Source organism: Coturnix japonica, chromosome 4 (genome assembly GCF_001577835.2).
Source record: "Coturnix japonica isolate 7356 chromosome 4, Coturnix japonica 2.1, whole genome shotgun sequence".
NCBI lineage: Eukaryota > Metazoa > Chordata > Aves > Galliformes > Phasianidae > Coturnix > Coturnix japonica.
This window is the reverse complement of record NC_029519.1, coordinates 71,331,073-71,352,718: the sequence shown is the minus strand read 5'-3', so window position 1 is coordinate 71,352,718 and position 21,646 is coordinate 71,331,073. Positions and strand designations below refer to the sequence as shown.

The 21,646-nt window shown below is 43.5% G+C and overlaps 1 protein-coding gene across 1 annotated transcript; it reads right to left on the bottom strand.

Annotated features, from left to right (window-relative positions):
* Positions 1 to 53: 53 nt before the first annotated feature.
* Positions 54 to 20,466, bottom strand: NSG1 (neuronal vesicle trafficking associated 1). The gene is made up of 5 exons (XM_015862703.2): positions 20,199 to 20,466; positions 19,596 to 19,748; positions 16,032 to 16,148; positions 6,618 to 6,728; positions 54 to 1,420 (listed from the first exon to the last, which is right to left on the bottom strand). The coding sequence occupies exons 2-5, from the start codon at positions 19,722 to 19,724 to the stop codon at positions 1,220 to 1,222; spliced, it is 558 nt and encodes a 185-aa protein (XP_015718189.1). The 5' UTR covers positions 19,725 to 19,748; positions 20,199 to 20,466; the 3' UTR covers positions 54 to 1,219.
* Between the last annotated feature and the right edge of the window lie 1,180 nt (positions 20,467 to 21,646).

Here is a 21,646-nt window from a genome sequence, read left to right as displayed (position 1 = left end):
TTGTAATGCATTTAAGATTTATAATAAAAATGAAAACATGGTTTCACACAAAGAATAGGTAAGTTTGTAATTACAATGGAACTTGAACGTGCATCCACAATACTATGTTCTTCTACATCTTTGCCCATCCCAAGCCATACATAAACAGTTCTACTCTTCACTCGGTTTCACATGGAGCTTTCCAACAGCCACTTGTGTTACTAAGATGCTACTGTTTTGATGCCTTGTGTTTAAAAAGTATCAAACCGCAAACCATACATAAACTGAAAGCTCTAATTTATAAAAAGGATAAATGTCAATGGAATAAAAGAGAAGATTCAGTTACATCACTCCCTCTGCTGTATCCAGCAAATTACATAGCGGGCTACATCTACTGTGAATAGGCTTTCTGCCTTTTAAGTACGATCAAAAGATGTCATTTCTCTTTCAGACATCCTTAACTGTATATTCTTATGCTATCCTCAACATCCATCACTAGAATTGCCTGTGTTTTTCCATAGTGTCTATCTAGTTTGTGTTTCAGTGCACATCCTTACCAAGATGCTAAAGCCACAGTGGAAATGCAGTTAAATCCTGTTGACAGCAATAATAAAACATTGAGCATGCCTTCTTGCAGAGAACTTCATTATCACTTACAAATAAATAACAGTAAAGAAAATGTAAGAAAAACGCTACCTGACACTTGTTTTTTCCCTTTCTCCATACAAATCATTACATTATGCCCTTGACATCAGTGCTGATTATTGTTTTTGCTCAAGCCAAAACTAAATATTAAACACAGCTCTCAGCTAAACAAGAGATCACTCCAGTTATGGCTGTGGTGTTTCGGTTTGCAAAATGACTAACAATAAAAAAAAGTAATAAATAAAATATCAGTTCAGACAACAGAACACGTTTTAAGGTCTAAGCCCTGAAAATCCAGAGGAGAAATCTGTCAGTATCCAATAAACTGCAAGAACATATCTGTTGGTTTGTTTCAAACATTGAAAACGGTGTCAAAGCTCTAAAGCAACGCTGATACTCATCTTGTTTTATGCCCATGAATGTTCTGCAGCATGTTTTTTTTTTTTGTTTTTGCAAAGCAGTATCAGCAAACAGAAGCAATTGCACCATAAACATGAGTAACCTCTAAATTATCCATAATTATATTTAATGAAAAGTTTCTTAAAGTCCCTTAGTTACCTTCAAATGACATAGTGTTAATAATTAGCTTATCATACTAAGCTGATTTCTCAGCGGCTTCAGTCTCCTGCTCAGACAGTTTCTCTTCTGACAGTACTGTCATCCACGGGGACACTGAGCGCGTGATGGTTTGCTTGGCCAGATTGTAGTGGTTTATGACTGTGTAAAATTTCCCTCGAGCATTGGAGTCTTGTTCCGAGTAGTAGTTTTCCAACCCAGCTGGAATGCATTGATTATTCTGAAAAGAAAATCCATCACTTAGATCACAAATACAGTCCCACACACAACACGTACGTTTCCTCTTTTCCTTTGTGTCTAAGCAAATATTCACTCTGGGACTCAACATACAGCAATTACTACAGCATTGTCCTAATGCGTTCGAACTGTTTTTCCCTGTAATCCTTAGGCCTCACACAGCATTTGCCAGAAAGACCAATCTGTGTCTATAGTCCAGAACAATTAACAGACAAGAAACTTGCACGCCCCAATTTAACTTATATAAGTACTCAGTCTCTTGTTGCAGATATATTTTGCTTTTCTCTACCTTTTTCCTTCCCACTGAGTTCCAAGTGGTCAAATTACAATTACACATTCTGCATTCTAGCATCAGATTAGCTTCACGCAATCTAATACGCTGTTTTCAGTCTGTGGGCTAGAAATTAAAAGAGATACATCGGTGCCAAGGTATGGCCAGTTTTACAGCCTAATAAATAAGGCATAGAAGGAAAACACTGTGGGCAGCCCAGCTGATGTGTAACACGCCCACACAAACACAATACTTCACTGCTGATTTTCAGAAAGATGAAGTCAGTATCAGGCTTTTAAGGTCTATCTTTAGCTGTGGTCCTACATTATTTAATTTCCCAGAAGTTTAAGAGCACTACACAGAAACTCCTCCGTGCTCAGAGCTTTTGAAAATGAACTACTTGATTTAGATGGTTAAATACTAAGTAGGAGCCAAACTTTGATGTCATCTTGAAAATGAAATCTGCACAGCGGGTGGCACTGAGCAACCCTTCCTGTCATGATGCAGTAAAAGCCTATGAAGCAGCAGATCACACTGAAGGAATAAATGATGATTTGGACAGATCCTGCTGACCCCCAAGTTTTGCTCCAGGAGGGTATGGGGCTCCCCACAGCATTTCTGCCAGATCTGCCAGAGACCCTCTAAGCAGCACTCTTAAGATCCACGCTGAGCACCTGCAGCTCACACTAGCTCAAGGGAAAAGGAATGATTGCAATTGTTTCTTTGCTGACTCATTTCAGAAGAAATGATCTATGTCCAACACCAAAGACTAAAACTCATAGTACTGCAGGACAGCAGTGCTGCTGTTCTCATCAAACTTGGCAAGAAAGTCTTTATACTGGAAATTCCTGAACAAAAAAGGCACAAAATTGTTAACAGTTTTTATGACCAGATGCTATCCATCTCATATGTATACACATTTACTATGAATGCACGCCAGTGACTGTTCTAAGTCATCTGGCACAAAATGACTGGGCAAAAGATGCAGCAGTCTTAAGTAAAATAAATTTTGTATCCCAAAAACACTGAAGAAAACGGTATGAAAGAACACTGCCAAAACTGTCAGCTTGTGGATAGTCTTACAAACTGGCTTACCTAATGACTACCATACAATCTTATGGCAAACTGGAAGGAAGGCTGACTGTCATGAGATGAACAGTCCCTCCCAGGAGTTAACAACTTATCAGTCTTAACCTGCCTGTGTGATGGAAGCTTAGATGGGCTGCCCTGTCCCCTAAAGGTGTTCAAGGCCCTGAGCAGCCTGGTCTAGTATCTGATACGGAGGTTGGCAGCCCTTCCTGTGGCAGGGGATTGGATCTTCATGATCCTTGAGGTCCCTTCCAACCCAAGCCATGCTATAAATCTACAATTCTATGCATGTCAGACTCACACCAGCATCAGAAGTTAGCAATTCCAACCAGGTTCACCTTATCTTTTTTATTTTATTTTTTCTTAAACATAGTAGGCAAGGCAAAATTTGACTTCAAGTTTTATCTGAACTAGAAATACAAAGCAGGCAGAATTTTACCCTGGAGAAGCAAAGACATTGGCTGTTCTGAACTCTGTAAGGCACAGAGGCTTCCCTACAATCTTCACTGATCTCTCCATGCGTGTCAGGTGCAAGTCTGGTACCTACCTCTCAAGCATAACTTTAGAAGGATAACTCTGTCATAGAGCTACATGCTGTGCACGTTCACCTGCATCACTGTGCCATCATGTGTTAGCATTATCTGTGCTTTATCTGGGATAACTGACATGGCTCTGGATGTGATAAAATGACTAAGAAGTACTTAAACACAGACCTCTTTGTAGTGATTATTTCACCCAGTCACAGGATGTAGTCACAACTCTAAATATTTAAAATGGGAGAAGGAACACAATCCATTGATCTAATTAAATCTGCCAAGAAAATTCAAGCAAATGGAATATAATTATTAGTGCTGAAGACAAGCCAAGATTATTGCCAGTCTAAAAAAAAAATGCCACAGTCTTTTGTTGCTTAAAAGGAGCAATTTGCTTTTTAACAGGCAAAATGACTCAGTAATGTTATTTTTTCGTAGTCAAAACCCCACAGCAGCTGACAGAAGAACCTAAAGAAATACACAGCAGAGTTTCCATTTTGACTGAATTTTTTGGCTCCTAGGATTTCATGTTTCTAGAAAAGACAAAACCTCCCCTTTCACTCTGCTCCTTCTGTGCTGCCCAAGGACAACTCCTTTGCTTAGCATCTCATCAAGGCAAGCAATGCAACACTCAGGAGTTACTGAGCTGCATGAACTGGTGCTGATTCTCAGCTCTAACCCTCAGCTTAAGCAGAACATTCTTTTTCTCCACCCCCTCCCCCAAGTTTCCAAGTGTGAGAAGTAATAACAATGACTGTGAGGAGAAACTGGGATACTTCAGAGTTGTCGGTCTCTTGCTTCTTTCCTGGCCTTTCTATTTCAGAAGTTCATTGTGAGTTAAGGGCTCACAATGCCAGATGCCAGAGAAAGTCCTGGTTGCCAGTCTGTGTTTGGCTGTATTAAGATAACTCCTTTTGTCCCCCTGATGTAAACAGCCCAGTGGCATCAGTGTGTCACAATAATATGTCCTACTTGCTGGGTTGGTATTCCAAGCTAAATAGGTGATAGTGTTATCCCTAATGCGCAGAAGTGACTCTCTTGTACTACCCATGGGTCTGACAGAAGACAAAAGCCTCTGCAATGAATGGGAAGAGTAACAGAAGCAGCTCTGAAGTTTCTCCAGGATCCGAATGTGCTCAGATCCTTGAGGACAGTTCTGGTGAGTTTCACCCTGAGCCAGAAGGAGTGCTGCTAAGGAATCCACACCACAACAGTACTATGTCTACATCAGCTTCAGCAAGCACAAATTCGCAGCTCAGGTAGTTTAAGTATGTTATACAGAGGAAAACAAGCACCTTTCTAATTACACTTACAAGCTCTGGATGTGTAGGACAGCAAAAAGGTTGAAGACACTGAAACCTTTGGAACCATTATGTTTATGACAGCAACAACAGCATCAAGGCAGAGAAGTGCAGATTTGACTCACAGCTGCAGTAGCTCAGCCTGTATTCAGAGACTCCCATGGCACCAGGCCTCCTTAGGCAGGACACATAAACCCTTGCCAAGCAAATCGCATCAAAATCAAAAGCCTGGTGATGCCAGGCCAGAGCGTATTGCTCAGTGCACCTGAAGCACAAAGCCTGTCCACAGAGAGACTGGTCACAAGGTGATCACAGCCGGCCACAGGCTTTTGCTTCATCTTCTGGGACATCTGTGCCAAGCCGTGCCAGATGATGTTACTGACTCTCTCAAAAGACATGCAGGCAATAAATAAAAATTCATGTCAGTACTGCTGTTCTAGGCCTGGTGTCATTTAGAAACATGTTTATGCTATAAAAAACTCTTAAGAATTCCATGCCCAAAGATGCTGTGCCTCCTGGCATTATGCTGTTGAGCATCCAGGAAACAACCTTCACAAAACCCAGCACTGGGAGAACAGTAGTAAAGCAGCCCTGTATATGTGCTGCACTGTAGAGCACTGGCTGTGGGGGGTTTTCTCCCTAACTTGGGTTTCAGACAGGATCCTGAGAAACCTGATCAGATGGTTCTTCTCACACCATGCAACTGAACACAGCTCACAAATCTCTTCTCCTCTTAAATGTTTGCGATGTAAAAGGAAAAGGCAGAAGAAGCCATAATGCTGCAATTCACAGGAAGGGAAGATATGGGAAGATAAGGACACAGAAGCAGCAGACAGTCACTGGAATGATGATGGGAGCACATAACTGGCCATACCTATCAAGTCAGGATCACATCAAGGTAGGCTCTGTAGGAACATATAGTCCATATTCCACATAGTTCAAAGAGAATGCTTAGAACAAAAGGCTGTCATCACTCGAGACAGGAGTAAAGAGACGTTTCAGAACTTGTCTGAGACAACTCAAAAAGTACAGCAGAACCAAGACCTGTGTGTCCCAAGTTATTTTGAGTGTTCTAAGCACCTTATCTCAACTTTGAGCCAAGGGAAAGCTGAATCAAAACTGAACAGGAGTGTCAGGAGCACTGGAGCAGCCACTCTTTCTTACATCATTTTGAAAATCATTCCAGGTACCTACCTTATACCTTATTCATTAGGTGACCAAGTAATCTTAATTAGAGGGAAGAATGCCATAATCACTGCTGCTTTTATTAACTCATGACACCTGAGTTCAACCCTGTTACATCTCTCAATAGACAGAAATCAATGCTACCTTCAGGACTTCCAGCTCAGGTCACAGCTGAGAAGCCAGCACTACCACCTTGTAAGAAGTAAGTGAGTCCCAGCTTCCCTTTCACTTAGCAGAAGTATTTTTTCCAATAAATGTGTTCTCCCTTTTTTTGGCATCCATCTGGCCTGTGGCAGCAGGGTTCAGAGGTCTCTGTTCTAGAACAAGGAGTCCTTTCTATAAAAATAAGGTAACTCTGCTACTCTTAATGAGACCATCACTTCAGTCTTTTGATATATATACACCAGAGTCTTTTCCTCCAGGTCTTTAGATTTATCGCTCTCCTTTTCTATGACACGAGAATTTGGAAAAACATGCAACATCTAATTGTATGACCCAATAAATGAGTGCTTTGCTCAAACAGCTGCACATGAAGGAGGTCTGAAGGACAGCAGTGTTGATGTTTTTGCAACGTTTACATTAGCAAAAATAACAAGAGTGTGAAATCTGTGCGGTAGACACAACCTCCGTTACAAATTAAGCAGAAAGAAACACAGCTAAAAGCACTCTCTCCTTTGGAAGCAACTATGAATTTCCATGCAATGCACCATGACTTTGCAAAGCCTATGCACAAAACAGCACAGATTATATTATGATATTACATAATCACCCCTGTTTTTCTACAGTGTGTGCACAATTTACCTTGAAAACAAATCCTTCCGGACAGGTATGATCGTACTTGTAAACCTTGTAGACTACCAGAAATACAACGCATGTTAAGAACGCAAGGGCGAAAAGGACCAGCACAGTTACCTGTAAAGAGAAATACAACATGCTCATGTTAGTAATGCACTGCTTAATATGCTGCTGTTACCACAAAAACCAGCTATGAATGCATTTTACAGGAAAATCGAGCAAAGGCTAAAAACAGCTACTTAGTCATAGAGGAAGAACAGGGAAGGAGTACGAGTGCTTCCACCTCCCGCTTCTCACAGATGAAGGCAGATGATGCACATTCAGTGGCCCACTGCCTCTGTGCTACCAGGCTTTTTCAGATGCTTTTCAGTGCACACAGGAGGCCAGAAAAACACACTGGGGTGGTTTAGGTGTGCTGATTTTTCAGTATTTGGATGATGGAAGTGTAAACCTAGTTTACATCAGCTCATAAGCACATTGGTTTTCCTCATATCTGTCCAAGAATGGAGTCAGATGCCAAAATGTTAATACAGGTGGCGTCCAAATAATACAAAGATGGCTGTAGCGAGGCAAGGAGAAAGCAATGTCTGCCCACTATTGTTAGATAAGAGTTTGTTGCACCTGCTACGAATGTATGGATACACCAGTAGTCCACGTGTAAACCAGTTAATATTCCTTCAGACATCTTGTTTGAACCAGTGCTGCTTCACCACACAATGACTGCACAGGAGTCACTGCCAGATCCATAAGGAATACTCCATGTTCAGCACAGGGCCAGCCTTGACAAGTGCAGGTACAACTGTTCTGCAAATTGATGCATCGCGGATTGCACTGTGTTGTGTGGCACTGACTTCACCGTGTCCTTAAGTTCATCTCTTGTCCTGAATTTGTGCTGCAGCAAAAAATAGGGGATACCTGACATTGAATCTGAAATCAGCATCACTGCCAAGCTAACATTTCCCAGGATTAAGCTCTGAGCAGCTGGAGACCAGGCAGCCTTTAGGTGAGATGGGAGATTCAACCTGAGGGGTGTATGAGCCGTGCAAAGAGCACTGGTTACCTGGGGAAATGTCCCAGATGTCTGTCTTTATTACACTAAAACTTCTACTGACACAGAAATGAGCAGCTTCTGGAAATCACAGGAAGAGCAGAATAAAAGAGCGGGTGAGAAGCCAACATGTGGCACAGCATAAGAATAAACAGAAACAAACGTACATGATTAATGAATCAAAACAATGTACAGTGTTATCTAAACTTTAAAGAAAATAACCTGGAACTTGAGAAAACCACTTGGTGAAAAAACAGACATACTAAACAACCACACCTTCCCTTCCTGCTAAGCCTGCGATGCTGAAGGACTCAGGTGAACTTCTATGGACTTGTCATGCTGAGAAAGGTAACTTCACCATGGACAGACAACAGGGACATTAACATTTCCTGGCTGAAACAAGGCTGAGAAGTAGTGTGCTGCTGAAGCTAAGGAGTTTTGATAAAGAAAAAAGTAAAGAGAAAATATGTAATAAAAGGAGGGCCAGAGGAGAGGGCAGGGAGAACCACGGATCAAAAAGCAAATTAACAGAATAAATGTAAATATTAATGTAACAATGCCAATCTAAATGAGACACAAAGCAAATGACCTTTCTGGTTAATAATAACATCCTCAGTTTCTCAGAACAGACGCTGGATTAAAAGTAAAATCATATTCTTAATCATCCTCTGAAAACCGCAACTGACATCAGCTTTCAAATCCAATTAGCCTTCTCCAAGTTGGTTACTTATGGACAGATAGCTGTGCCTTGCCAACCTCGCATTTCCAGTCATGGCTCAGGATATCATGCGCAAATCTAAAAGACCCTTTCTTGTCATCTTCTGTGGCCCAGTTCAGTAACAACCAACATCTCTCCCCTCACACCTGACAGCCCTGCCAAACCATGCCCTACCATGTCCCTTCCCATGTGTTTTATTGTGCCTCTCCCTTTTTTCTTTACAGGTGTTTGCAGCCCCTTCCTGCGTGTCCCCAGCCATCCCACCAACAAACACCCACATTGCCCAGTCCAAGCTGCAGGTTTGGGATCACTCACCTCCCAGCCTACAACCCACTGGCACTAAGTATGTGTTGCATTGTCACTCTGATGATCCTGCTCTTTTCCTTAGAAAACGACAGAGAAGAAAGGGTAAAGAGGTGCTAATTGAAAGCAAAATTCCAGAGGGATTATTGCCAAGGCCTCCATGTCCTCCAAGATGTATTCCACACAGCCTGCAAGAAAGCCGCTCTCTGTAGAACAGCTCTGTGACACAAAACACAGACACCAAAAGAAATGCTGTGGTACAGACTGGTTTAGCTCACACCCATCTCCTCCACAGACAGGGGTATAAACAGTTTCCTAATGTTATTAATTTTGGTATTAGCATGTATATTTTTACTCTCATTATCCCCAATAATTTACAATCACATTCCATTTGCAAGTCCCTAATCAAGTAAGCTCTTGTCTCCTTCCTAACAGAAGCTCTCCTCTCCAACCAGCCGTCAAGATACAAGTAGCGTGTACTTCAGTAAAGGACAGCTACATGTGCCAATGAGATGGATACAAATCCATCACTGGATTTCAAGATGATCCCTATCATCTGATCATCCAGTTCACTTCTCTCCTGTAAAATCCCTCTCTTCCTCCTACTGGCTGTTTCCCTTCATTCTCATTGTCCACAGAGATGGTCCACACTCCAGCCAGGCTGCTGCTTTTTTCCTGCTGGTCACCCAGCAGAGCCCATCTCCCACCTCACCTCCCTGTTCCCTTTGACAAGTGAGAGCACAGAAAGAGAGAAAGCAACAAGCTGCTCTTTAGACCACAAGCCTGACCAAAGCTGACACATATTGCTTTCTTCCACAGCTAATCTGCCTACTTGCCAAAACCCAATGCACAATTATTTCCTTCCTCTTGCAGGGGAACTGGTAGCAACCCACCCTTGCCTTCTGTTCCAGGGAGGAGAGGATACCATCCACACAGAAGCACTCCCCTCTATCTTACATGAGAATGTTGCATCTCTTCTGCCTGTGGCAGCCAGCTGGCAGAGTGCAGGACCCATATAGTGGGAGCAGAAGCCCTTCAAATTACTGTGATCCTTCACTGCCACATACATCCTGTGGAACACCAGGGTCTCTGCCACACTACATGGGAGTCAGGCTTTTAAAATAACTAGAAGGGAGCAGAAACAAGTGTTTCTTTAAACAAGTAATGCAAAGAGTAGCCTTGTTTTCATCTCAAGAGTGCCCTTTAAGGTTAGTTTTGAGGGGATCTGGCAGCAGAACCAAGTGAGCACAACAGATGACAAGACATTATGTACGTGGCAGATTTTTGAATAGATTGTAAGTGAAGAGCAGAAGAAGGACGACGTCTAGCCAGAAGCCATTACACTAATCGAAATGAGAGATGACTAATGAATGAACTAAGTGTACCTGCAGCAACAAAAAAACAAACACCAAAACTCCCTGTTTTCTGACTGTGAGCATTGAGCCCAACAAATGAAGTTCACCAGATCTGACAACCACACCAACATGCACACAGCTCCTGGTAAGGCCTTTCCATCAGGGTCTGCTCGATCCTCCCGGTCAGTCTGTCCTACTCTGCTGCAGCTGTATTACACTACAAGCTGTTTTTCCTTCTCTGCTTGGCTGCTGCAATCTCCTCCCCTGTTCCACCAGCCTTTATCGTGCTCCCTTTTTAATAAGCCAGAATGTTACAGCAAAATGCATCAAATGTGCTGGTTTGCCTCAGACCCTTCCTGACTCCTGGCCCTTTCTGAACAATCTGCAAGCTTCACGGCACGTACAGCTCTGCCTGTTTTGCTGCTCTTCTCTCTGTTTTGCTGTCTCTCTCTCATTCCGTTCTGCCTGTACCCCACTGTCCCCTATTGATGCCAACTCTTATCCCGTGTCACAATCTGCACACGCCTCTTCATGTCTCCTCCTCTTGCTTGAATTTTTATCATTAATCCACTCTCATTGTGCCTGTCTGAACTGCCTTCTTTTCCACCGTGCACCTTTCAGGAAGCATAAAACGCAGCTAGGAGCACAAAGGGAACTAAAGTGGAACTAACAACGTGCCGTCATTTACACTGCCCAGTCTCTGGCACTCAGTCACACCTCATCTCTGTTGTACATCTATGCATTGCCCATCCCACTTGCAGCCTCCTGGGAACGAGCTTTCATTGCTGGTTTGTCTCTAGGCACACACCTGGCGCTAGCACCAAACCCAACGAGTGAGGACATGCATCTATAAAGTGCCTTTCATCTCAAGTGATTTAGAACCAATTCACGCTTTGCTCACCAGTGAAATACAGAGCCCTCTGGGATGAAACACTGCAACTCTGTGTAACTGTTTAGGGCAGAAAATTAAGATTATTGCTATCCAATTTAAACTACAAGAGAATTTTAGGTAGGCAGACTGTAATTACAACAGATTATGTCTGACTACATCTCACAGACTAAAATTCATAAAACATCATGCTTACTTCCCTGCAAATGGCTGTGACCTCCATTTCACCTCTCTCCACTGAAATCCTGCCTCTCCAGCATACAATGCACTCTACCTGCATGTGAGAGAATGTTGAAGGCAGCTCTCCATTTCCCCTAACGTTTTTGCTTTCCCAAAATGACTTTTCTTGCTATTACCCAGGCCTGTCCGTAGAAGTTTACATGAAAGATGTCTGAAACCGTATGTGTAAGGAATAGGAATCATGAAGTTTGAGGAAAATGGCAATATGAATAAAGAGACCCTCACTTATCTGCATGCAGCATTTGATTCATGTTCATTGACAGAGCAGCACAGATTATACAGAACGATTTGGTACAATTTCCCATTCCTGCTACAGGACTTTACCTTTCATATACACTATGGCCGGTGACACAGAAGGCAGCCAGGTACCTGCTTTCGAAAGGATATTTCTAAAGCAATAGGTCATGTTTAGCTGCATGGCATCTGTCTCAAAAAGGATGACAGCCTTGGGACGGACTGCAACAGAAAATGAAGAAATCAAAAGACTCCTTGAAGAGGCAGAGGAAGAGAACTGGTGTGGATCCTGGACATGACTGACAGCAGCAACGAGAAAGGCAGAATGAAGAAGGGAAATAACTGAATAGAAGCTACACTTGTAAAAACAAACAACGACTTGGGTTGGAATGGATCTCAAAGAACACCTAATTCCAACTCAGTGTTTCTTAGCAGTAGTGGTGCAGGACAACAGACCAAGTATGCAACGGAACTGACTAATGAAACCTGAGGGAGATGCTGTTAGACAGAACCAAATAACAAAGCAGCAGCCTCCAGAGTCTAAGCAATGCTGTGGCTTAATATGACTGCTTGTGGCAGCATCCCATCATCCTCTATCATATAGACACTGTGTATTAGACTGATAACTAGGGAGATTTGAGGAAGCAGCCCAACACATCATGTCTGAAGTTAGAGCCTTGTTGCCTTACCGTACAGACCTGGAACGGATTACCAGGGTCAAGAGAAAGGCTGGAAAAGGCTACACAGCCTTTCCTTACATGCAGCAAGTGTTAACATCTAGAGAGACCCAAAGGATCTTTTGTCAGCAGCGTCTCAGACACTTGGTTCTGCTCCAAGACAAGGATTTCTAATGGGATTCAACGGCACCTGGCCCAGAGCAGAGGAGCTGCTGTTGGGTATTACCCATTTCACTTAAGCCCGCCAGCTCTGACTGTAGAAATAAAATCCTTTTAGACAATGCTGCAAAATTATTGGCTATGTCCTGTCATGGAATTATCAGAAATTGTAAAAATGGAGTAAAGACAGTCACAATTCATTGCCTTTATTCACAGTGTTTTAAAAAAACAGCAGAAGAATCTTTTTTTTCTTGCCTAAAGCAATAAAAGGAAAAAATTCAAAGTCTGCCAAACTGTTACAGCAGTGAGCAACTCTTCAATCCTGGGAGTAGCTCTAGAGAAGAAAAGAGCACTACGGCAGGCAGTAAGCACCTGTCATCCTTCCAGCACTGAGTGACAGACACAGCACTGCTTAAGGAAGTGCTCCTGTACAAGAATCAGCCGACATCTCGTGCCTTTAACAGATTTTTAAGTGGATGCAAAGAGCCACTCGGCACACAGGCTGACAAAGAAGTATTCTCTGCACGTCCAATTATTTCTTCGGTAAGTATAATTACTAAGAAAAACAAGTCAAAAAGGCTTGAGGCAGAAATGTGTTTTAAAATACGGCCCTTTGAGAAAGATCAATCATGGAAGACTTAAATTCACGCTATGTTATATACTTTCTTTTTTTCTAGTAATTAAAATAATCCAATAAAACCTAGAACACTGAATTTGAATGTCTTGATTCCTCTTCCATAACCTCACACTTACTACTTGACATTACAGGCTTGCCTGGTGCAGTCTTACCTCAGAAGTAAGCTCCAGGTTTTGGCTCTGCAGCTACACATACATACAGATGTCAATAATAAAGCCTGAAGAACTGATCTGCCTTTGTATGAATCAAATGGCTTAAAGCATATCACAGCTTGGGTTTATCTGAGGGCTTTAATTACTGGGAAATGCTTGCTTTCAAAATACTTCTGAGGGTTCCCTATTCAGGTTTCCCCTAAGACAGAAAAAATAATCTCATTCTTCGATAGAATGGACAATTTTTGACATTCCTGTGCTTGTGTGCAGCTGTCAGCTCCCATCAGGAACACACATCTCACTGCAGAACTCAACTGGACTTTGGAAGAATGCAATGGAGGCAAAGGCTTGGCCTCAGCAAACTGGTACTATCCGTTCATGCCTCTTACAGCTTCCTCCTGCGTGCTGATTCATAAGGCTCCTTTGAAATGACGTGTCCAGCCATGTTGTTCTATTCTGTACAGCAGACAATTTACAGGAGAGGAAAAGCTGCCTCATTCAAAGCAAAGGACCAACTCTCTCCCCATTACTCTACACTGTTCAAAAGAACAGAAGAGGGACTTTTAGATCTCAGTGAGAAATAAAATCTCCAGTAAGAACGCCATCTCCCTTGGTGTGGTTACTGCCATGAAACTGAATTACAGCAACCTCAGAAACAGGAAGCCTTCCCATTCTTATGGCAGATTCTGATTTGGATTCAGAACGCGGCTTCGTACAGGAAAATTATTCTTGCAGTTTTCTTTGTAAACATTCTCAGCTCTGTTGTAATAACTGCGGTAATGTGGATTGAATGCAGAAAATACATTTTATAATTGCATATTCACCCAGCTGCTAAAACAACAAACCATCTACATGACATATGTACATGCTGGAGTGGCTTCATTTGTTACAATGTGTAATTTCTCAAGAAGTGCAGCTCTGGATGATGTGCACTGCTGAATCCCAAAGAAAGGCAATCTGTTCTGTCCTTACTTAAGAACTACATCCCGGAATACACGTGAAATATTAGCAAAGACAACTGACTGCCTTTATTTTAGCACATTTGTGCCATGTCTTGTGGTTAATACCGTGCATCGCTGATGCGTGTTTAAGTCATTGAAACAGCATCTGAAGCTTTTTTCACGAGCACAAGCCAAAGTCAATATCCTACCAGTTAAATAATGCATTTCATAATTATAGCAAATATTTAATTTTCAAACAAATATCCTTTTGCTCTCTCGGAATCAGCAGCAGCAGTTAACACGGCGGCTCGCAATTAATAATGACCCAGGAGGAAAAAAAAAAAGCCTCACACAATCAGTACTTTCCATCTCCATATTTATCAAATGGCATCAATTATTCATGAAATATTTACTACTGGGAGTGGGGAATGTGACAATTGTCCCTGGAGGAGAACCAGCCAGTCCTCTTTAAAACGATGCAGGCAGCACAATTCAATTCTGAAAACGTTACATAGAGATTAAGGGACGTTTTTAGGTCCTGAATGTTCTGTGTTAAAGTACTGTTTTCAACTACCTGAGCCTCAATTTTCCTAATCGATCAGCCCCCACGCCCTCCTTTAAAAGCAGACTTACAGCCAGCGTGAATCATCCTGCAATTCCCAAGAGACAGAAAATCTTACCGAACCCTCTCTCTGATGCAGTAGTTACCTAGCAGCAAAGCCTAGCAACCCTGTAGTATGAGATTAATCCCAGAGTGATCATCATAAGGTAATATCTAAAAGACATTTTCCTTTAAGTATGCCATCCAAAGGTATATAAAAACGCAACATAAAAACACTCAGGCTTCTGACTCTTCAGATATACAAATTAGAAAAGACTCCCCAACAGCATGACAAGCTATTTATCTGCTGTTCACTGAGGTCTTACTTGTTCAGCATCCCCAACAAAGAAAGAACCCAGATCTACAGAGAAACATGTACAATGTTTAGATGCAGCTAAGATATTCACAATCCTCTCTTATCTACAATTTAACGCTCGACAGATGAAAACCCTCACAGTCCCTGCAGCAGGCAGAGCAGTGAAGAAGTCTGCAGACAGTGGTTCTGCTCACTTGCTTGGAACTGAAGTGCCAGCAGGGCACTCAAATCCAACACGTTCCCCTCTTCTCTACTACAAGGTGGTATGTGTTTCCTGATCACATTAGTCTGACTAGGATGCATACAGAAGACAGCCATGCATGTTCTGTTTGTTGTTAGGGTACTATAGTTAGATTGCAGTTGGACTTGATGATCTTCATGGTCTTTTCCAACATGGGTAACTTTCCTGCTTCATTTCACTTGCACAGCACAAGAAAACCCAACCTCCAGTGGGAAGTGGGATTGGCAATAGAATCCCTGCATCAGTTAAACTCTCAGCTTTTCTCTAGAGCTACTGAAGGGAATAAGAAGGGTGTGGACACAAATGAGTAAATGTGAGTCAGATTCCCACTGCTCTGCCATCTCCCAGTGACCGTCATCATCAACCTGTATGATACAGCTGGACCGCAACATCGATAGCAAAGAGCTCTGTATGAATCCTTAAGTTGCCAAGTCATATATCTTACTATAAAAAATACCTCATGGACAATGACAGTGCTTTTAAGAGAATGGTTTGGCTACAGAAAAAAAAACAGTAAGCCAAAAAGAAAACACACACTCTTGTGGTTCTTACCCTTCAACAGGAGATTTGTCCATGCTGTAATCCACACTTACGCACACCCCAAACAGACCCCAGTCTGCCGTGCTGTGAAACACATGCTGACAGCACTGCCCCCAAGTCCGACTGCCAGGAAGAGTTAGAACCAATAACACCGCAGGGCTTCCTTCAGCTTCCAAATGTTAAACAACCATTGGATATAGGTATACGTTATAATGTAACTATTTTAACACTGAATTCCTTTTTCTCTTTTCCAGTTATGCCCCAAACAGCCACTCCATTACAACCACTCTTGACTACAGTCAGCAATTCATTTTAAGCATTTCCTGGAGCAGAACTGAGTCACTAACATACTTAGCTTGCATTGCTTACCTTAAATCTTTCTGAAACCCCTTCGGTGATGCTGATTGTGAATTCAGCTATTTTTGGAGTACGGAATTTTCCTTTCTTGCGATCAGGTTCATACTCTGTTTTCGTTTTGACCACAACCTTTAAAACAAAATATATATATACATATATATATCAAAAAGCTGTCAGTACCTTATGAGCACATCCTCAGGTGCACCTGCCAGGTTTGGAATAGCATGAAAAAAGCTACGGGAATCTTATTTTACTCTTTTATTGGCTTACAAGCAGATTTAGCACAACACTGTTTTTTTTCTTTCCTCCCCCATTTTGTGCAGTTCTCCTATGGAGGCTTCAAGCTGTTAGTTATTTCTGTCAGCTTTCTTCATAGCAATCAACAAAATTCTCTCAAAGAGTTTCCGATGGCTCCAAAGGAAGACTTGCTATGCAACACTTCAGGAATGTTCAGTTTTTTCAGCTATTCTGTTATTGTGCTGCAAGCACCTATTTAGTTCAAATCCAAATCATAAAGCTTTCAGACTGTTCAAAGTGGGAAACAGCCATCTCCACTTGTTTAGGAGAAGTACATTCCACAGCCATGTTCTCCAACAGCATGACTCTGAACTTCAGAGAACTGGAATGACCTATAGCTAGATGTGATTTGGTACGTGCCAGACCAAAGCTTCTGGCACTGCAATATTTAACATCTCAGATAACTTTTAAGTTACTAGCAGCAAAGAACACAAATCCTTACGTGATAATGACATTTCTCAAAATGCCCAAGGCTCTTTAATTTCAGTTTACAGCTCGCTATGAGCTATTTCACCAAGTTATCGTTGAGCATCTTACCTGTATTCCAAAACTACTTGTGGTGTCAGTTGTACCTCAAATACTCTCCTAGGTATTCTCATCATACAGAACTTCCCTATACCTATACCTATACCTATACCTATACCTATACCTATACCTATACCTATACCTATTTGCCTCATTTCTTTTCTTATAGGGTTTTCCAGGTTCTACTTTTCAAAGCATCTCAGACAAAACAGGCACAGTTCATTGTACTGCCATCTCCATTATGGTTTGGCCAATTTTCTCTATTCAACAAAGAACAAATATTGAGACTTCACACTTTGAGATTTTTAGAACCAGATGCTGTCTTTGGAGCAGCCCATGTTATCAATGGCAGCTATTCATAAACTAAGACTGTAATAAGTTGTGATAAACTAAGAGACACTTACAGGTAGCCAGCTACTGAAATTAAACCATTGGGTTCTCCTTTGTGTGACTGCAGCACAAAGCCTACTAGGTACTTTTATAACAGCACACAGACATAGAACACAGAGAAAATAGTTTCTAAATCTATTTTGAGCTATAATTAATAAGATAATTATAACTGCGTTACTTTTCAATTACCCAGCAGCTTCATGGAAGCAAATGGTCTGGAACGTCTTTTTAACATTATACTTCTTCCCCTTTATGTTGCATAATTCTCAGGCAACTCAAATCACTTTCAGCTGACACTGAACACAGAGTTCTATCTGCTTGGTTATGTAATGTCTTCTTTTGTTTAACATACCTAAATATGAATTCAAATCAGTTCATCCGTTTAATTTAGAAGCTGTCAAAACCATCAAATCCTTGGCACTACAGTCACTACTACCCAACAAGTTATGCTTCGCCGCCATACCAGAGACTTGTAAGTGAATAATAAGCACAGATATATGAAGGACGTATTCTGTTATACACGACTCTTCATACTTTAGAATTTGATCCATTTGTCAATCTTGACAACGCTTATCAACTACTCTACTACTGCCTTTGTGCCTGCAGCAGCCACGAAGGATACACTGACACCACCAACCATGTCAAAGAAGGAAACCAGTAAGACCAACAAATGCATGCTTCTATTTTTTCCCCCTCATTCTTTGCAAAATGAAGGGAAAGCTGCCATACCAATAGACAGTGGAAAGTACAGAGGAGCCAACTGAATGTTTCTTTAAGTTTCAAGCCGAGGTGTACATTTGCTGATGTTGAAGGCAAATCTTGTGGAGGCAGGAGGAGCTCTGCCTGCTCCCAGCAGGTGCAGTCAGGAGGCACAGAGTCTCCTATGTTTGCCACAGCTCCACTCAAGGTAAACCTATTATCCCACACGGCCCTAATGCAGCCTTCTGCTTAGCAGCACAATAACACAACGGATTCCCCTGGATGCTGCTCTCGGTAATCGGTTCTATACAGTCACCAGTTGGCAGGCGTATCAAACACAGTCAGACTTAACTTGTTTGAAAGCCTTAGGGTGCAATTTTGTCCTCGGTTACAAGATTTACACCCATGTAACCAAGGACAGAAAATGGGCCCTAAGGCTCTGTAACAGCTGTTATGGCTTATTGTATTTATGCCTGCCAACTGGTCACCAAACACAGCACAACGATGCTGATAGGAATTAAAATGGAGGTCATAAATGCGTTTGTGTTGCCTACAAGCAATGCACTTCTGAAGTGGATTTGAAAAGCTGAAATGCTTTACCCTGAGGTGGGATTATGTGATTTTTCTTACTTTTCACTGTGAGCAGCACGTACCCATCAGTTCGTCAAAAAGAAGAACCGAGCTCTTGGAGGACACGATGCCAAAAGCAAAAACCAGAAGGAACATATTACTAACCATCTTCCAGTTAAAGCTTGGATTTCAAAAACAAACAAAAAACACCCCAGCAAGTATCTTACTGGAATAGGATACTGAAATAGCTGAAAAAGTATCCTACCACTCTATGCCCCACCCACCCATAATAACTCTTACTGAAACATCTGAGTGAAATGAATATATAGATATATGGATTACTCTGTCATCTTCCTGTATCCCTAACACTGAAGCTATGAGATGAGGAATGTGGATACATGCTTCCCTTCCAACCTGTGAGCAGCACCTGCCACAGAGCACCTACATCACCTCTATTTAGAGGTCTGGGGCCAAGTAAGTTGCTAACCTGATCTAGTACTTGGTCTATCTATTTGCAACCCTGCCCACAGTGGAGGGATTGGAACCAGATATCTCTGAGGTCCCTCCCAACCCAAGCCATTCAATGATTCTAATGTGAAGCTCAGTGATCTGCTCTCATCCGAGTGCTTCAGGCTGTGTGGGGCTGGTAGAAGTACTACCAAAGCACAAAGGGAACGTGGAAGTTCTCCATAGCCAGTCTGCCTATATACATCCTGCAGAGAGACAAAGCCGTGTTCATAGCCCAGCAGGGGGGCCTTCCAGGGAAGAGAAAATTCCCTTCCACAGCACCTTCCACATACTAATGAGTCAGCCAGCGAGAAGGGATGAAACAACACAGCACAGAACACCTTGCATTTGTCTGCTCCTGCATTTCATGCAAAAAACCAAACACCTCACAAACGTTCACGTTCCCCTGCTATGTTTCAATGCAAATCACCACTGCTGGGTCGCAGGTAGCTCCGCTGCCCCCCCAGAGGGGCTGACACTGCTCAGAACACAGCATGTGTGGCTCCACTCGTCACACATAACCCATTCTTTGTTGTTTGCCCGAGATTTGGGTGTGATTCTCCGGGTTGGAAGCTGAAGGCACCGTACCTTGTCAGGAGGTGGGAACTGGAGCTGATTGACGTCCAGGGGTGTGATCAGGGGGATGGTGTCGAATCCATCCTCCAGAAGGGGTTGCTTTGTGCTCTTCTCGCTGAAATTATTCCCCAGTTTCACCATTCTTCCAGGAATGAGGGGGGTTTTCTGCAAACAGACACACATACACACACAGAGAAAAAGGCACAGCGGAGCGGTGTGTCAGACAGCCGGGCTGCACCAGCCCCCGGAACACACAGCGATACACATACACACACAGAATCACACAGAATCACAGTATGACCCGGGTTGGAAGGGACCTCAAGGATCATGTAGTTCCAACCCCCCTGCCTATAGCAGGGCCATCAAACATACACACACGGGCTGGTCTCTGCTATTTAAGCACGTCTCAGCACATGAGAATGACGACCGCTTAAAAATTAATAATAAAAAATAGCACACATCCACCGCGTCGCGTTATCGCCATCCCGGCGACCGCGGTGCGGCATCGCCCTCAGCCCCGGCCCCGCCCGTTGCCCCCCGCCATGGCAGCTCTCCACACGGCAGCGCTCCCCCCGGTTCTCCCCGGGGCAGGCGATGCATCTCCCCGCCACTCACCGCGGCGGCTCCCGGCCCTTCCTCGGGGGGCGGCGAGGCGTCGTTCCGCCGCGGCCCGCGCAGCAATGGCGGAACGGGCGGCGAGTCGGCGGCTTGTCCCTCGGCGGGCACGGAGACACTCAGCGCCGTGACGCAGCCGCCGCGTGGCTCAGGGCAGCTCTGGAGCAGCACAAAGGGACCCCGCGGGGATGGGCCGGGCGGGCAGGAGCTCCCCCCAGCCGGCTACTGGCGCAGCGGCAGCAGGTGGAGCGGGAGGACGGCACGGCACAGCGCTGCACCGCCCAGCGCGCCCCTCCCCGTGCGGCGGCCCTTGGGTGCGGCTGCAGGGCGGCCCTGGGGACGGGAAGCTGCGGGATGCCGGACGTTTGTCAGCGGCTTTGTCCTTAAGGATGTCGCCTTTTATTTCTTGTTCTCTAGCAACGCTTGCGAGGCAAGGACAAACGTGCTTTAAGGAGGGGGAAAAATTCTAACGGACGAATAGACGCTGGCCTCAAAGGGTAAAGGCGTATTGCAGAGCTTTCCAGCCTCGGCGATGAGGACATCTTATGAGCAGTTAAAAATCGATAAATTAAAAGTGATTCTCGTTCTCTGCCTCCCATCACAGAATCACAGAATCACAGAATGACCCAGGTTGGAAGGGACCTCAAGGATCATGTAGTTCCAACCCCCCTGCCTGGCAGGGCCACCAAACATACACCTTTACTAGATCAGGTTGCCCAGGGCCCCGTCCAACCTGGTCTTGAACACCTCCAAGGACGAGGCATCCACAACCTCACTGGGCAGCCTGTTCCAGGACCTAACCACTCTTCTAGTAAAGAACTTTCCCCTAACATCCAACCTAAATCTTCCCTCTTTTAACTTAAAACCATTTCCCCTAGTCCTGCTATTGTCAGCCCTTTATGCCTCCCATAACCCAGGGCAACAAGCACGCTGGCCTTGCAGCTCCAGGTGCATCCCTTCAGCACCCCGGGGTAGAAGGGCTGCGGGCAGTGCAACAGGTTGCAGGGCCCAGAGCCGGGCTGTAAAAAGATTTGTTCCTTGTTTTGCTGCTTGGAGTGAGCCGGCAGTGCTTGCTTACTGCACAGAAGGTCAGCAGTATGCTGGGCTGCATCCTAAGAGGGATGTGCAGGCAGGTGGTTTGTCCTCTCTGCACTGTCCTTGTGGGATCCAACCTGCAGCACGGTGTCCAGGCCTGGGGCACACAGCACAAGGATGTGGAGCTGTTTGACATTGAGGACTCTGAAACATTGCATTTACCCAAACACGATAAAGGTAACTGCAATTATATCCCCCTCAGTGCTGTATTTTTTTGGAGTCTTCATTGCTCAGAGCACACCAAACCCACGAGTCTGGCAGATATGGTCAGTATTTAGTTGTTACATCTCCATACATACTGATTTCTTACATTTGTTCCAGTTATCACATCAAAAACGCATTCTACCTTTTAA